General features: G+C 44.0%; 1 protein-coding gene across 4 annotated transcripts in view; it reads left to right on the top strand.

The window, feature by feature from the left end:
- Positions 1-4,791: 4,791 nt before the first annotated feature.
- LOC119964442 (phospholipid phosphatase-related protein type 5-like) overlaps positions 4,792-17,058 on the top strand; it is a 178,407-nt gene continuing 166,140 nt past the window's right edge. For all 4 annotated transcript variants that reach the window (XR_005460302.1, XR_005460301.1, XM_038793922.1 and 1 more), the window contains exon 1: positions 4,792-5,044. Coding sequence is in view for 2 of the 4 variants with exons in the window: in XM_038793922.1 (XP_038649850.1) it covers positions 4,841-5,044 (204 nt within the window). In the remaining 2 variants the exon portion in view is untranslated. The remainder of the gene's footprint in view (positions 5,045-17,058) is intronic.

The following is a 17,058-nucleotide window of genomic DNA, read 5'->3' as shown; positions in this document are numbered from 1 at the left end:
TAGCTGCTGGCGCAGGGGCTCAGATTGAACACCAAAAACAATCTGGTCACGGAGCATGGAGTCAGAGGTGGACCCGTAGTTGCAGGACTGCGCAAGGACGCGGAGGTGGGTAATGAAGGACTGGAAAGGCTCGTCCTTACCCTGAATTCGTTGCTGAAACATGTATCTCTCGAAGCTCTCATTGACCTCGACCGCGCAGTGGCTGTTGAACTTCAGAATTATGGTCTTGTACTTCGACTTGTCCTCCCACTCATCGAAGGTGAGCGAGTTGTAAATGTGCAGAGCGTGGTCACCGGCTGTGAAGAGGAAGAGAGCAATCTTCCGTGCATCCGAGGCAGCTTCCAGGTCCCTGGTCTCGAGGTACAGCTGGAAGCGCTGTTTGAAAAGTCTCCAGTTCGAGGCAGATTCCCTGCAATGCGGGAGGCGGCGGCAGGCGAACGGAGTTCATTCTGTAGGATGACGCGAGACTGGTGGAAGGTAGATCGCTGAAAGGTATGTCTCAGATGTGCGAGCATCCCTCAACTCCTGGTATCATGTCATGTTGGCTAGTGTGGACTTGAGAGATGAACAGATGAAGGTTCAACTCAATTTTATTAACTACTTCTAACTAACTAACACACGATGACTGTGGGTCTAAATGATGCTAACTTAAACTAGAGACCTAAGCCTTGTCCAAACCAGTTGATTCTCTCAGCACGTGGTGTGAGTCTGTGCTGGGCTGGATGAGTTCTTGTGACATTCAGAGGCAGCACCCAGAATGAGCGGGAACCGTGGTGCCCTCTGCCTTTGTAGTGTGTGTATTCTAATTGGTGATTGGCTGCGGTGTTTGTACATGTTGATTGGTCCCTGTGTGTGTCCATCAGTGTATGTCTGCACCATGATATACTGGTGTATATTATGACACAGTTCTCTAGCTGTGGCCTAACAAGCGTTTTATATAGCTCAATTGTAAACTCGGCACTTATATTCTATGCCTTGGCTGATAAACAATAAGAGGTCTTACAACACCAGGTTAAAGTCCAACAGGTTTTTTTTGCATCACTAGCTTTTGGAGCACAGCTCCTTCCATCCACACCTCATTCCTCAGGTCCAACGCCGGCATCTCCACACCTTGGCTGATAAAGGCAAGTAACCCATATGCTTTCATAACCACCTAATCAACCTGACCTGTTGCTTTCAAGTATCTATGCAGCCCAAGATCCCTCTGGTCATCTTTACGTCCCAGAGTCCTGCTATTATTTGTGCATTCCCTTGCCTTGTTAGTCCTTCCAAACTACACCACCTCACCTTTTCAGGGTTAAATTCCATGTGCCACTGTTCTGCCCATCTGACCAGCCCATCTATATCATCCTGTATATCAACCTTTCCGTATGAAATATCTTTTGCCTGCTAATGCATGTGCAATTTTATTTGGGAGTCATTCAGTAAATTTGAGTTTTTTGGTTACTGGTTCCCCCAAGGGGATCGTAGCAATCAATATATTTTACTTTTGTTGTCTTTTATCCTTGAGCAAACTCAGTACAAACACCAACATTGGAGTTTGTAAATACATATTTCAGTCATATTACCAGGAAAGTTTACATTTATGCTGTTTTACACTGAGGTTTTGTGAGAAATCTATGGCTATTGAAAGGACTTTTTTGAACCAGTTCTTAAAAGTTGCAGGTTAATAATTAAGCATGCTGTAGCATAAACTACTAATAACACCCATTGTGTTTTGTTTCTGTGAAGAGTTGCAGAGACAGGGAAAGAAGTCAGAGAGAAAGTGAAGATGTGGCTGATATGGAGGTTCCAGTCCTCATTATTTAACATTGATCCGTCAATCAACCTACATCCTCAGAGCTTTCAGTTGTTCAAACAGGGATTTCCTGACCACATTGAGGTCTGATATACAAGTGAGTTCTGTCAGAAGCACATCCGAGGGGAATGCTCAAAATATGAAAGTTACTGTAATCTTCTAAAAATCTTTCATACTTTTTCCTTGTCCATCACAGTTATTTTTTGCAAACTATACATCCAACAGTTTAGGAATGACAGATTATCATACCTGCACAAGGAGGTCGGAAAAAAACAACAAAATTGCATTTTGATCACACAGTTGGCTTCAACATAAATGACAAACCCCATATAAAATCTTAGCCTCATATATCACCTTTACAAGTGCATAATAAAGGAAAGAAAACAGACCATGGGGCCACAGACAAGCTATAGGATTGTCTGCACCCCCTATTCCCCAACTCACCTCCAATCCCTCAGTGAGTTCATTCAGTGTTGCCAATTTGTCTAGAATAGATCAGTCTCAACCATGAAAATGTATTGTCAGGCATTTGTGGAGGTGGTGGTGTAATGCTATTGTCACTGGACTAGTAATCCAAAGGTTCTGTTCTGTGGACTGGGTTCAAATCACAACAAGGCAGAATTTGATTTCATTTTTTTTAAATCTGGAATTGAAGTCTGATGATGACCAGGAAACCATTGCCAATTGCTGGAAGAGCCCATCTGGTTCACTATTATACTGTAGGGAAGGAAATCTACCATCCTTACCTGGCCTGCCCTACATGATTCTGGACTCACAGCATTGTGGTTAACCCTTAACTAAAATGGCCGAGCAGGCCACTCAGACCAAGGACCATTAAGGATGGACAACAAATGCAGGCTTTGCCATGACAGAATAAAGAAAACATAACATGCCCATCCCATTTCCCACCCAACATGACTTCCAGTGGAGTTTCTCCCAATGAGTTCACACATTGGGTAATTGAGCCATACTGATCAGGATTGTCACCGGCTCAGTCTCTAATTGGTTAACTGAGCACAGCCTCAGTGTCCTGGGATTTCATCAAATTTCCTGCCGAGGATTGTGCCCTACTTGAAGCCCCTGTGCATGGATGAAGAAATAAAGAAATAGATTTGCATTAATCTAGTGCCTTGCATGATCTTCCAACCCCAATAAAGCATTGTAGTATTGTAGTTACTGATATAAGAAAGCTTCAAAGCCAACTTCACTTGACACAAACAGCAATGAGATAAATGGCAAGATAAACCACTTTAGGGATGTCCGTTAAGGATTAATTATTCAACAGGACCCCCATTCTTCGAGTCGTGCTTTGTGATATGGAACTGCTGGGGGAGCAGATGTGGGCTAAGTTTAATACATTTTCCAAAGGGCAGCACCTTGGACAGCACCACATCCCATCAGTACAGGACTGAAGAAGGGGATTGGTTACCTCAGATGCCTTGAACGTTATGCAGAATAACACCAACAACACAGGTTCAATCCCCGCAACTGCTGTGGTCGTTCAAGGAGGCGCTCTTGGTCAGGCTTGCAAAGTGGTGTCCCTCAAAGCTATGTAGCAAATTGTCTCTCTCCAATGGGGAGAAAAGTCTACGGTCCTTTAAAGGTTCTGGCTAATTGATTTTTTTCAGCCTCGATTACGTGCTCAAATCCACGGATTGGAGTTTGATCCCACAAGGTACCACTGAGCCGAGACTGATACCTTGGGGGTACCACACTTCGTCAATCGGTGTTAATGGTCACTTGAGTAGGAGACAGAATGGAACCTAAAGCAAGTGCCCCCAAAAAGAGGAGGAGGAGGGGGGAGGGGGGGGGGGGGGGGGGGGATAAAACTGAAGAAGGCGGGAATTCAGAAGAGTTTTCACTGCCCGATTCAAAAAGTGCATCAGTGTTGAAAGTTTCTGATTTTGGAATGACACTCCGATGATCAGTTTACAGGGAGACACTAGCATGCTTTGTGTTATTGTACCTGTTCTATGAGGTAATCAGCGGTCATTTTATTTGATGGGGTAATGTTTCATCAATAGTTGATCAGACGACCGAGTTTGCCAATTATCTGCCACGAAAGGTGACGTATTTTCAGTTTCTAAGGATTGGAGAAAAAAAAAACTGCAAGTGGGAACAGAATTTCTCTTATTGGAAAAATTCCAATGAAATCAATCAATAGAGCCGTGCCAGTGGAACACTATCATTTTGCGGGGTGTGTGTGGGAGTGAGGCGGGGTGACATTGGCTTTTTAATATTAACATTCAGGAAAGATCATGAACAGCTAATTGCGGTTCTGTGCGATCGAGGGAAGAGCACCGACCCGTGTAATATGCCGGTTTGTGCCTCCCACCCCCACACCTCCCCCGCCTTGAGTGGGACCCTCCGCCTGCTGGGGCAGAGGTGTCAGTTTCCGAAGCCTCTGATCAATTTCATCGGCTCAACAGAAAAAAAACACCTCAACAGGAACACAATCTGCCCATCCGCCTAAATGAACTTGGGGGGGGGGGGGGGGGGGATCGATTCGAGGCTGCTGCTCTGTGTGTGTGTGTGTGGTGTGTTTAACCAGATGTTGAAGGCACCAGGGAACATCAGTCCAGTTCATTGAATACCCGGAGTATTGGGAGAGAGAGAGAGATAGAGAGAAGGAGCGAGAGGAGGAGGAAGAGGAGGAGGTGGGGATACTCGCAAGGCTTGGAGCTGAACTCCCATCCCTCATTTATTTGCAGCCTGGCACGGGGACAGCCACGGAACTGGGTGAGGGCGCTGGATGTACAATGTGCGGGGCAGTTCAGTCCTTTCTTGAATGGATTAGCCGCTCTAATGAGGCACTGGGTGCGGAGATCTGCCTCGCCAGACCCAGCCAGCGAATGGAGCCATAGTCGCCGAGCCTTCTGAAGCGTGGATCGTACAGAAATTAATTGCACGAGGAAAGGGATTTCATTCTATTCTTTGTTTTTTGCTGTTGTTAATATTTAGCAACCACCCCCCTCCCCCCCCCGCCCCCTTCCACCCCCACCCCTCCCATCATCATCACCCACCCTTCCTCCCTGCACGACCATGCTTTATTTTCAGCTGGTGATAATGGCAGGGACTGTCATGTTGGCTTATTACTTCGAATACACGGACACTTTCAACGTTCACGTTCAGGGATTTTTCTGTCATGACGGCTCGTACACTAAACCCTACCCTGGACCCGATGAAATCAGTGCTATTCCGCCGGCTCTCCTCTATTCCCTGGTGGCCGGAGTTCCCCCTGTTATGGTAAGTTGGCCTCTCGCTCGCAACGTGCCATCGAATTGAAGAGCAAAGTGGGGGTGGGTGGGCGGGGGTTCTTGCTCTAAGCATCAAGTTCCCCTGTGGCTTGCATTATGCATTGCGCCGATTTGATGTTTGCAAGTGGATTTTGTACATGTCTGTGTGTGTGTGTGTGCTGTTTAATTATTACTCATGTATTTGGACCTGTATTTTGTACCTCTTACAGTCGGTGTGGACCCCACTTTGGCAACAGGCCTTTGAGATGAAATTAGGGTATTAGGAAATGTACTAGGAATTCACACGCCCCCCACCCCTGCCCCCTTAAAGTCTCCCCGATTCCCTTTCAAACTATCCCCACATGTCCTGCGCGACGTTCAAACACCATTTACAGCTTTAAGAGGAAGCAGCAGCAGCCGAGGACCGGCTCCCAAGAGCGGGTGAGAGCAGTTCGCTGACATCGATGCCTTCAGTGAAGCGGGTCTTCTCGGAGTTGTGAATGGAGAGAGCAGGTGAAGATTTGCCAGAGCAGTATTGCACTGGAACATCCCCCTGTGCACTGTCAGACTCCAGTGGCGGGCTAGCGGAGCTGATTATTAAATATATATTTTTTTCTTTTTACAAATAAAATATGCCTTTTGAACCAGCCCGTGGGGGGGCGGGGGAGGGGGTCGAACGCTTTTCTTTTCTCAGTCCCTTTGCATCTCCGATTGTCGCTGGGTGCAGGGGTTAAGTATTAAGTGACATTTCGAGATGTTACTTTTAGAAAGCGAATTATTGCCAGCAGAGACTGGGGTGCCGAGGTTCCACTGAATCCCGATTCCCTCACCCTCCATCACTCCCCAGTAAATCCCAAGACTTAGCCCAAGACATCTCCTTTCGGTGCCGTTGTGAACACATTGGAGACGTGGTTTTGTGGTAGATGTTTAATTTGCAGAGTAGAGAGCTCCCTGGGGGTGATATAACAAGATAACTGTACTTAATATAGATGGATTCAGAATTCCGCAATTATTGACCCGAGCTCCAGTAAATTCGGTTCCACTTGTCACTTTGAATTAGATGCTACAGGCAGATTGATAAAGGGAGAAAGCGCAGACCAATGCATCTGAAATAGCTACAGCAGTTGTTTACTTTTTATTGCTATTTTTGTAGCCCTGGTTGAGGTGAACTATAAAGAAACAAACATTTGACACATTGTTGCCTTCACACAATACATCCCTGTAAACCTGAGGAGGGAGATCGTGTATATATTCATGGTTGAAGTCGAAAAGGTTATTTTGTGTATAAATCACAGCACAATCTTTTTATTGCAACCATTGTTTTTAGGGGTTGTGCTTTAACACATATGGAGATTAATATCATAGTGTTACGGGGATGTGTCAGAGCAATGCAAGTTATAGCTAAGTTACCATATTTTATAAAGCAACAATTAGTGTGGATTTGGAACAAATACCTCCAATCAAAGTAATAGGATTAGGAGAGTGGCTTGATCCTGACAAGGGGAGTCATAATGAAACAGAACACATGATCTTTTCAAAGAAAACAACAGTCTCAAATACTTAAATTGACACATATTTGTTGAATGCTTTTGGCTCAGACCAAATCAGTCGAAACAATCTACAGTGAAAAACAATTGACAAGAAGGGAATCTCAGAAATTATGCCAAGAGCTGACAGTAAAAAGAGAATACAGCAATTGCTTCTTTTTTGTTGTTTTCAAATTAAATGTTATGTCCTGTGAAATTTTTGTGTGGTAGAAATAGGTGTGTTAACAAGCCAAATGTAGACACATACAGTGGCAAATTTAGCAGTGAAACAGTGTTTTGGGCCATTGCTAAATTTTGGAGGGCTTTTTCTTTGGGTGCCCCAGGCAGCAATTTAAAACTGGAGTAGGTCCTTTATTTATGAGGAAGCAGAGAGGTAAGAGTAAGCCATCCACCTGCTCAGATATATTCCATCATTCAATAAGATTGTAGACCTGGACCTCAATGTCATAAAGCTGCCTTTAATCCATATCCCTTGATACAATTAACTCACAAAAACCTGTTAGTCTCATTCTTGAAAACACCAGTTGGCCAAGCCTCAATACCTTTTGGGGAGAGAGTTTCAGATTTCCACTACCATTTGCATGTCACTGTGCTTCGTGACTGCAGTCTTAAATGGTCAAGCTCTAGTTCTAAGATTAGACTCCTTTGTTCTGGGTTGGCTCACCAGATGATTCAGTCTCTCTCTATCTACCCTTTCAATTTCCCTTTGTCATTTCACAAGCTTCAGTTGGGCGAGCCCTCAAACTTCCAAACTTCAAATGTATGCATTGCCATCATATCATTTAACCCTTTAATCCCTTTTACTGTTCTAATGAATCTGTACTGTATTCATTCCGAGGCCAATATTTCTTTCTGAAGGTTATATCTCCATTCACAAAACATAATACTCCACATTAGATCTGATGAAGGCGCTTGTCCTCTGACCTGTAACTTTTGTACTCCAGCCTCCTTGAGATAAAAGCCAACATCCCATCATCTCTTTTTTTATTATTATTTGTACCCGTGCAACAAGTTTTAGTGATTCATGCACATGAACGCCAGGATTCCTTTCCTCCTCCGCAGGTCCCAACTTCCCTTAATTAAAAAGATATTCTGAATCATCATCCTCAGTCTCCAAGATGACTGACAACATACTTCCCCAAAGTGAACCTCCATCTGTTGTGGTTTTCCAACTCACTTAGTTTTTCTCTATCCCTTTAAAATGTCAGGCTCCCGTCCAAACAACTTATTATGCCTTCTAACTTAGTGTAATTTGCAAACTTGAATATACACCTCTGTGCTGCATCATCCAATCAGTACAAAAACTGATGTGCCAGCATCATGATGTACCTGGATAACATTGCATTCCATTAAACAGAATGTGAACACTTTAATTATCTTTCGCATGCTCTGAACCAACAACTGACCCATGTCACAAAGTTACTCATAATCTGATGTCCTCTCATGTCTGATAATAATCACTGGTGTGAACCTTCTCAAATGTCTTCCAGGTAGATTTGATTTGATTGTAATTTGATTTATTGTCATATGTACCAAAGTACAGTGAAAAGTATTTTTCTGCAGCCAAGGGAACATACACAGTACGTACATAGTAGACAAAAGGAACAATCAACAGAATACATTGACAAATGGTACATCGACAAATAGTGATTGGTTACAGTGAATAGTTACAGTGCGGAACAAGGGGCCAAACAAAGCAAATACATAAGCAAGAGCAGCATAGGGCATCGTACTCATAGACACTCTCTTATCCATCAAAATAGTGACTTCCTCAAAAAATTCAGTTGGACCCTTTACAAATCCATGTTGACTCTCTTTGAACAGCTGATACTTGTCCATGTTCTAAGTCACTTTACCTTTGATGATAAATTGCAGTCACTTCCTCACAATTGATGTTAAAATGCTACATCTGTAGCTTCCTGGTCTCTTCCTCCCTTTTCCAACAAAATAATGGAATGGCATTTACAATTTTTTGTTCCAGGGCACAATTCCTGACTGGTGAAAGCGTTGGAAAATTATGACTAATGTATCTGAAATTTCCTCACCTACTTAATTTACCTTGAGGTGAAAAGCATCAGATCCTGAAAATTTGACGATCTTATGCCTCTATCTGTTTTCCGTCATAATTTCTTTTTAACCTGATATTAAAGTTCCTCCTCTTTATTTATTTTAGGTTCACCACTGGTATTTTCTCTCCATGTTGCATTCATTTTAAGAGGTCTGCTATTTCTTTAGGACCAATTAATGTCTCACTTACATTAATCATAAATGGTCCCCTATTCTTTCTTAATACCCTCTTTTGCTCTGGACATTGCCAGATACATTTCCTGCTAGCTCTAACTTTTCTGCAATAATTTTTTAGTATCCACTTTTGTACCTCTCACTACTTCTTTGCATCTCTTTGTATCTCTTGCATCTCTGCCAGTCAGTTTTCCATTTTTCCTTGATTTTGTTGACCACACAGTCAATACCTCCGACTCATATTAGAAACTGGCTTGAGTGAGTGGAGTGAGTGCCCGACCTGCTGAACTCAGGATTCGTCAGTGGGTGACACCACCAAATGGTTAGTTTAGGGAAGAAAAATGGTTGAAAAACTAGCATGGAGTGAGGCTAAGTAGTAGTGTTTGTGTAGCTTCACAGTATTGTTGAACTTTCAGTCCAGTCTTGAGAAAGGCTCACACTCTAAAGACAATGTAAGTGTCAAACTTTATTGGACTAGTATATGATTACAAGCACAGCATAGGTACCCATTGGGGAACAAGACCAATCCCGGCAAGATCTTGTTAAGAAGTGGCCCCCTAAAGATACCTTGTAGACTGCATTTGTACCTTTATCCAAAAATTCTTTTAAAAAATAATAATTGTATGAGTTAACACTTGCAGCATAGAAGTACTAAGATGTCTCACTTACATTTAGAGAGCGAGTGCAGCTGAATATGTGGCTTCAGGGCTGGTGTAGGAGGGAAGGCTTCAGATCTGTGGATCATTGGGATACCTTCTGGGGAAGGTGGGACCACATGAAGGACAGATTGCACCTGAACTGGAGGGGCACCAATATCCTGGGTGGGAGGTTTGCTAGAGCTCTTTGGGAGGGTTTAAACTAGTTTGACAGGGGGATGGGAGCCAGAGCAATGGATCAGAGGATAGTATAGCAGGCAGAAATAGTATGCAGCGAGTCTGTGAGGAAGGATAGACAGTTGATAGGGCAAAGTTGCACTCAGTAGAATGGGTTAATGTGTGTCTGTTTCAATGCAAGGAGTGTCAGGAATAAGGGAGATGAACTTAGAGCATGGATCAGTACTTGGAACTACGATGTTGTGGCCATTACGGAAACATGGATTTCACAGGGGCAGGAATGGTTGTTCGATGTTCCGGGGTTTAGATGTTTTAAGAAGAATAGGGAGGCAGATAAAAGAGGAGGGGGAGTGGCACTGTGAATTAGGGAGTGCATCACAGCTTCAGAAAAGAAGGAAGTCAAGGAAGGTTTGTCCACTGAGTCAGTATGGGTGGAAGTCAGAAACAAGAAAGGAGCAGTCACTTTATTGGGAGTTTTTTTATATACCGCCCAATAGCAGTACAGAGATGGATGAAGAGATTCGGTGGCAGATCTTGGAAAGGTGCAGAAGTAACAGAGTTGTTGTCATGGGTGACTTCAACTTCCCTAATATTGACTGGAACCTCCTTAGTGCAAATGATTTGGATGGTTTTGTCAGGTGTGTGCAGGAAGGATTCCTGACTCAATATGTAGATAGGCCAACTAGGGGGAGGCCATATTGGATTTGGTGCTTGGCAACGAGCCCGGCCAGGTGACAGATATCTTGGTGGGAGGGTATTTCGGTGACAGTGGCCACAACTCCTTGACCTTTACCATAGTCATGGAGAGGGATAGGAATAGACAGTATGGGAGGGTGTTTAATTGGGGGAAGGGGAAATTATACTGCTATTCGACATGAGCTGTGGAGCATAAAGTGGGAACAGTTGTTCTTGGGGAAATGCACAACATAATGTGGGGGCTGTTTAAGGAGCACTTGCTGCGAGTACTGGATTGTTTAGTCCCACTGAGGCGAGGAAGGAATGGTAAGGTGAAGGAGCCTTGGATGACAAGAGGTGGAGCTTCTAACCAAGAGGAAGAAGGAAGCTTACATTTGGTTGAGGAAGCAAGGATCTGACTCGGCTCTAGAGGGTTACAAGGTAGCCAGGAAGGAACTCAAAAATGGACTGCAGAGAGCTAGAAGGGGGCATGAAAAAGCCCTGGCGGGAAGGATTAGGGAAAACCCCAAGGCATTCTACACTTATGTGAGAAATAAGAGGATGATCAGAGTGAGAGTAGGGCCGATCAGAGATAGTGGATTAAACTTGTGCTTAGAGTCTGAGGAGATGGGGGAGGCCCTAAATGAATACTTTGCTTCAGTATTCACTGGAGAGAGGGACCTTGTTGCTCAGGAGGACAGCGTGAACCAGGTTAATAGACTACAGGTTGGTATTAAGAAGGAGGATGGGCTGGAAATTTTGAAAAGCATCAGGTAGATAAGTCCCCTGGGCCTGACGGGATATACCCAAGGTTACTACGGGAAGTGAGGGAGGAAATTGCTGCGCCACTGGCGATGATCTTTGCGTCCTCACTTTCCACTGGAGTAGTACCGGATGATTGGAGGGAGGCGAATGTTGTTCCCCTATTCAAGAAAGGCAATAGGGAAATCCCTGGGAATTACAGACCAGCCAGTCTTATGTCTGTGGTGAGCAAAATATTGGAAAGGATTCTGAGAGATAGAATTTATGATTATTTAGAAAAACATAGTTTGATTAAAGATAGTCAGCATGGCTTTGTGAGGGTCAGGTCTTGCCTCACAATCCTCATTGAATTCTTTGACGAGACATGTTGATGAAGGTCGAGCAGTTGATGTCGTGTATATGAATTTCAGTAAGGCATTTGATAAGGTTCCCCATGGTAGGCTCATTCATAATGTTAGGGAGCATGGGATACAGGGAAATTTGGCTGTCTGGATACAGAATTGGCTGGCCAAAAGAAGACAGTAGTCCGCCTGGAGGTCGGTGACTAGTGGAGTCCCGCAGAGATCGGTTCTAGGACCTCTGCTCTTTGTGGTTTTTATAAGTGACTTAGATGAGGAAGTGGAAGGGTGGGTTAGTAAGTTTGACAATGACGCGAAGGTTTGTGGAGTTGTAGATAGTGTCGAGGGCTGTTGCAGGTTACAACAGGAAATTGACAGGATGCAGAACTGGGCTGAGAAGTGGCAGATGGCGTTCAACCTAGATAAATGTGAAGTGATTCATTTTGGAAGGTCGAATTTGAATGCTGAATACAGGGTTAAAGGCAGAATTCTTGGAAGTGTGGAGGAATAGAGGGATCTTGGGGTCCATATGCATAGATCCCTCAAAGTTACCACCCAGATTGATAGGGTTGTTAAGAAGGCATATGTTGTGTTGGTTTTCATTAACAGGAGGATTAAGTATAAGAGCCACGAGGTTTTGCTGCAGCTTTATAAAACCTTGGTTAGACCACACTTGGAATATTATGACCAGTTCTGGTCGCCTCATTATAGGAAGGATGTGGATGCTTTGGAGAGGGTGCAGAGGAGATTTACCAGGATGCTGCTTGGACTGGAGGGCATGTCTTATGAAGAAAGGCTGAGGGAGCTAGGGCTTTTCTCACTGGAGCGAAGAAGGAAGAGAGATGGCTTGATAGAAGTGTACAAGGTGATGAGGGGCATGGATCGAGTGGATAGCCAGAGACTTTTCTCCTTGGTGGAAAAGGCTGTCACGAGGGGACATAATCTTAAGGCGATTGGAGGAAGGTATAGGGGAGATGTCAGAGGTAGGCTCTTTACACAGAGAGTGGTGGGTGTGTGGAATGCACTGCCAGCAGAGGTGGTGGAGTAAGAGTCATTAGGGACATTTAAAAAACTGTTGGACAGGCACCTGGACAGCAGTAATTAGAAGGGGTGTAGGTTAGGTTGATCTTAGATTAGGATAAATGGTCGACACAACATCGTGGGCTGAAGGGCCTGTACTATTCTATGTTCTATCTCTTGTGACTCAGTAGGTAGTGTCCTGCTTTGACCCACAAACTCTGGGTTCAAGTCTCCACCAGGACTTATTTGCCACAGAAGAAGCATTCACGGTGCGGTTCAGTCAGTTGATAATCAGCCTGCTAATCCTTCCAACAGTTCCCCAGAGGGAAATCAGATTTGCAATATATTACTTGAGATCTCCATGTCAGACCATTAAATAAACACATGGTCCTTATCTCTTATCATTTAATAGGTTACTTCACCTTGTTTATCTTGTTCTTCCCAGCTATTCCACTATATGTAGGCTAACCGATTCTATGATAAAGCCCTCCCCGCTCGATTATTTTAACTTAAAGTCATGCAATACAAATTTCAGCTCTGATCCTTAATGTCAAGATCTGGGAATGAAATTAATTCAATCTACAACAGTTGCATTTGATTCTGCTACCTACACTTGGTTATATGGAAGTCTCAGAAGGTTAACTTCAATCTCCCTGTCTACATATAACCGACAACGAATGAACGGGCATCGTGCGACAATCACCAGGCAGGAATATCCCCTTCCAGTTGGGGAACACTTCAGCAGTCAAAGGCATTCAGCCTCTGATCTCCGGGTAAGCGTTCTCCAAGGCGGTCTTCATGACACGCGACAACGCAGAATTGCTGAGCAAAAACATATAGCTAAGTTCTGCACGCATGAGTGCGGCCTCAACAGGGATCTTGGATTCATGTCGCATTACATCCACCCCCCACCATCTGGCCTGGACTTGCAAAATCCTACCAACTGTTCTGGCTTGAGACAATTCACACCTCTTTAACCTGTGATTATCCCTCTCCCTGGATCTGTAATGATTTGATTACCTGCAAATGCTCGCATTCCAAGCATTGTCCAGCATCTCTGACTTTGTCTATATAAATGTTTCTGGAACATACCTCGCCATTCACCTGAGGAAGGAGCTGCGCTCCGAAAGCTCGTGTTTGAAACAAACCTGTTGGACTTTAACCTGGTGTAAGACTTCTTACTGTGCTCACCCCAGTCCAACGCCGGCATCTCCACATCATACATATAATCTGTTTAGGCTCACGGTGTTCACTGGCAGGATACAGGCCTTCTGCAACTGGTGGGGGCAGAGGGGCTCCATCACCCCTGGGAACAATATTTTGGTTCAGTTAGTTAAGCTTCCTCTTGACATTTTATTTTAGTTACAGTGCCCCAACCAGGGGCTATCACCCCTCCTTAATTTGTTTATTTTACAGACCTATCAGTTTTAATCAAAATAATATGAAAAGGGGACCCTTCCACAGGGCACACAGGAGCTGGAGTGCTTCATTGACCCCCCCCCCCCCCCCCCCAATAACATTTTAAATTTGATTCGGCAAAATGCTTTCAATTTTTTTTCTTCAGTTAAGGTGCCCCTTTAGGGCTAATACTTTAAATTATTTTAAATTTTGTTTGTTAATTTGACCTTAGGTTTATTTGATACAGTCAAAAGAGTACAGGTTGTTTGGCATTTTTACATGTAGTAGCTGCCTCCAATCCACTCATGACTCTCTTTCTTTCTACCAAATTGTCAACCAACTACAGTACGCACAATTCTAAATTGCCCACTTACCTGGATGTGTGCTGCTGTAACAACGCTCAGTGAGCTTGACACCAGCACGAGCAGGCAGTTCCCTTAATTAGCATCTCATCCAGCATTTCAGGGAGCACCTTCACCACTGGGACTGCAGAGTGTGAAGAAGATGGTCCGTGATCACATTCTCAAGGGCAACAAGGGCTGAACAAGAAGTATCAGCTTTGCTAGCAATGCCCACAACCTGAGCACAAAAGGGCCAAATTCAAAAAAGATTCCATTCACAATAGCAAAACAAAGAATACGTCCAGCCAAGTTACAATATTGCCGGGCATACATTAAAACCAACTGTGTCATAATATGGGGAAAATGGCGTTACTGGAGAGATGTTTTATTTATTTTATAAGTCTGCAATTAGTTGGAGCTTTAAATGTGCTCATTTGAAATCAGCTCTCCAGCGCTGTATCTTTCCTAACTGTTGAATTCCAAGCACATACAGTGTAATCCTGTGAATGCTACCTCTACAAATTCTCACAGTAAAATAAATTGATACGATGTGAATAAGAGTTTAGAAAAGATCAAAATTATTGCTGTAATATAAAATGTGCTCTAGTTTTGCTTATTTTGCTTGTACTGTAGCTTGTCCCTGGCATTACACAAGAGACCTGTTTCCTACCATGCTTAAAAGCTTTACAAAACAAAGAGGATTCTCAAAAATTAGTGTTCCAAATTGATGGTATAGCCCATGACATGCAGGAAACCGTACATAAATGCAAATATCTCCTGTGGAAAATAAACCATAGATTCTCCAATTATAATCTTAAATGACAGGGTATCAATGGTACATCTGCACACTAAATAATTTTGTGATGCTGGATTTCATTTGAAAATGTTCGTCGTTGCCAAAAGCATGTCCTTTGCACTGTTTGGCAAAGAAACATCACGTGATGTTCAGTGTGCTTTGTTATTCTTCCTGGGTTGTAAAATAACAAAATACATATGGGATTTTTCTCCATACGCTCCATTTGCTTTTAATTATGAAAAAAAAGATAGAAATGAATTATTTGGTAAAGTGGCAACACAAGATAAACTGTTTAATTTTAGCTAACGAACCAGTTGCTCTTTACTAGCAAGCCAAGAATCTTGTTTGTCAAATGTTCTCTATCTTCCTTTCAATGAATAGTGGGAGGAACAGATTCTTGTGCAGTTCCTTAATTGTGCATAGATAATAAAACTGAAGCGTTTACATGAAACACCAAGCAAGGAACAAAATGATGGCAACAGATTACGCCCCCCCCCCACATTGATGGGTCCTGAAGTGGGGAGTGGGGGTGGGGTGGTGTGTTTAAAATTGAATGGATAGTATTTCATGGTGGGGTGGGCAGAGTCCCAGAAGGGAATGCCCACCCGTACCCCCCACCACCACCCCCACCCCCATGCCCTTGTTAAGCTCTTAAGTTGCTACTTAATGGTTACTTAGGATCTTTTCCTGTCCAACCTCAATTTTTAGGCCAGCAGGCATCAGTTTAATCAGGACGTCAGACAGGAAAAGTCTTCACCCCCGATCCTGGGCAGTAGGTTGGGAGAGTTGGGATGCCTCAGTCTGAAGCCTCTTCTGATTTGGGGCTTCCTCCCCTCCCACCACATCCCCTCACTCAGCCTACCTGCCAACACCAGGATCACCCCCCCTCCCAGCCCCCACCAACCTCCCAGGACATCTCCTACCATCCTCCCAATCAGTTTTTAAAAATTAATTCTTAAATCGCTGCAGTCCTTGAGGTGTAGGTATACCCACTGTGCTATTAGGGAGGGAGTTCCAGGATGCTGCCCCAGCGACAGTGAAGGAACGGCGATATATTTCCAAGTCAGGGTGGTGAGTGACTTGGATGGGAACCTCCAGGTGCTGGGGTTTCCAGGCATCTGCTGCTCTTGTCCTCCTAGATGGCAGTGGTCGTGGGTTTGGAAGCTGCTGTCTAAGGAGCCTTGGTAAGTTACTGCAGTGCATCTTGTCGATGGTACACGAGGCTGCCACTGTTCATCAGTGGTAGATGGTTTGAATGTTTGAACGACAACTCTCCAAGGAGGGACATGTGTCCAAGGGAAGTCCCAACTGCTGCCAATCAATGCTTGATTGAGCATAAAATGATAGCAAGCTTGTTCGAGTCAGCATGCATGCATTCCCCGCTGTCTCTCAGGGTGATGGGGCGCTGAGCGGTCGTCACCTGGAAACTTCAGGCCGATGCCTTTCTCCAAAAATAATTGGCATTAACAATATCACACCAAGTCAGTTGACAAGGACTAAATTTATCCATCTGTAACTCTTATTTTCCATTGATTACTGAAAGTCGTAATAACTTTCTAGATAAGTCCTTTAATAAGTGAATGTGGACCTGTTCCTTGACAGTAACAGAAGGTCATGTAAAAATTACTCAGGCCAATTAATCTCATGGCCAGCTCATGAAAAACCAAATAAACATTTGAGAGAAAAGTTCTCAATTTTCCACGACACTTGCTCTTTTTTATTTAAAATACCCATATCAGTTATTTCGGTAGTGCTGCTTCTAAAAACCGTCAGCGGAATTCTCCATTGGGGGGATCCTCCACTCATCCGGCAGAGTACCAACGCCCGTAAGTTTCCCGACGGCGTGGGGTGGCCACAATGGAAAACTCCATTGGCCGGCTGCGGGAACGGAGAATGCTGCTGCCGGCGGAGGCGTGCCACACTGGACGACGCGGCTGGTGGACCCGACAATCCCGGACCTTGCACATGAAACAAAACTTTCAGCATAACTGTATCCTACAAAGCTGCAGTTTTTCCTGTATTTACCTATGCCTGACAAAGTGTTAAAATCAAAGACAAGTGACGGATTAAACA

The sequence above is a fragment of the Scyliorhinus canicula genome, chromosome 4 (genome assembly GCF_902713615.1).
Source record: "Scyliorhinus canicula chromosome 4, sScyCan1.1, whole genome shotgun sequence".
Lineage (NCBI taxonomy): Eukaryota > Metazoa > Chordata > Chondrichthyes > Carcharhiniformes > Scyliorhinidae > Scyliorhinus > Scyliorhinus canicula.
Note: the sequence above shows the minus strand (reverse complement) of the source record. Positions and strands in the feature narration are given on the sequence as shown.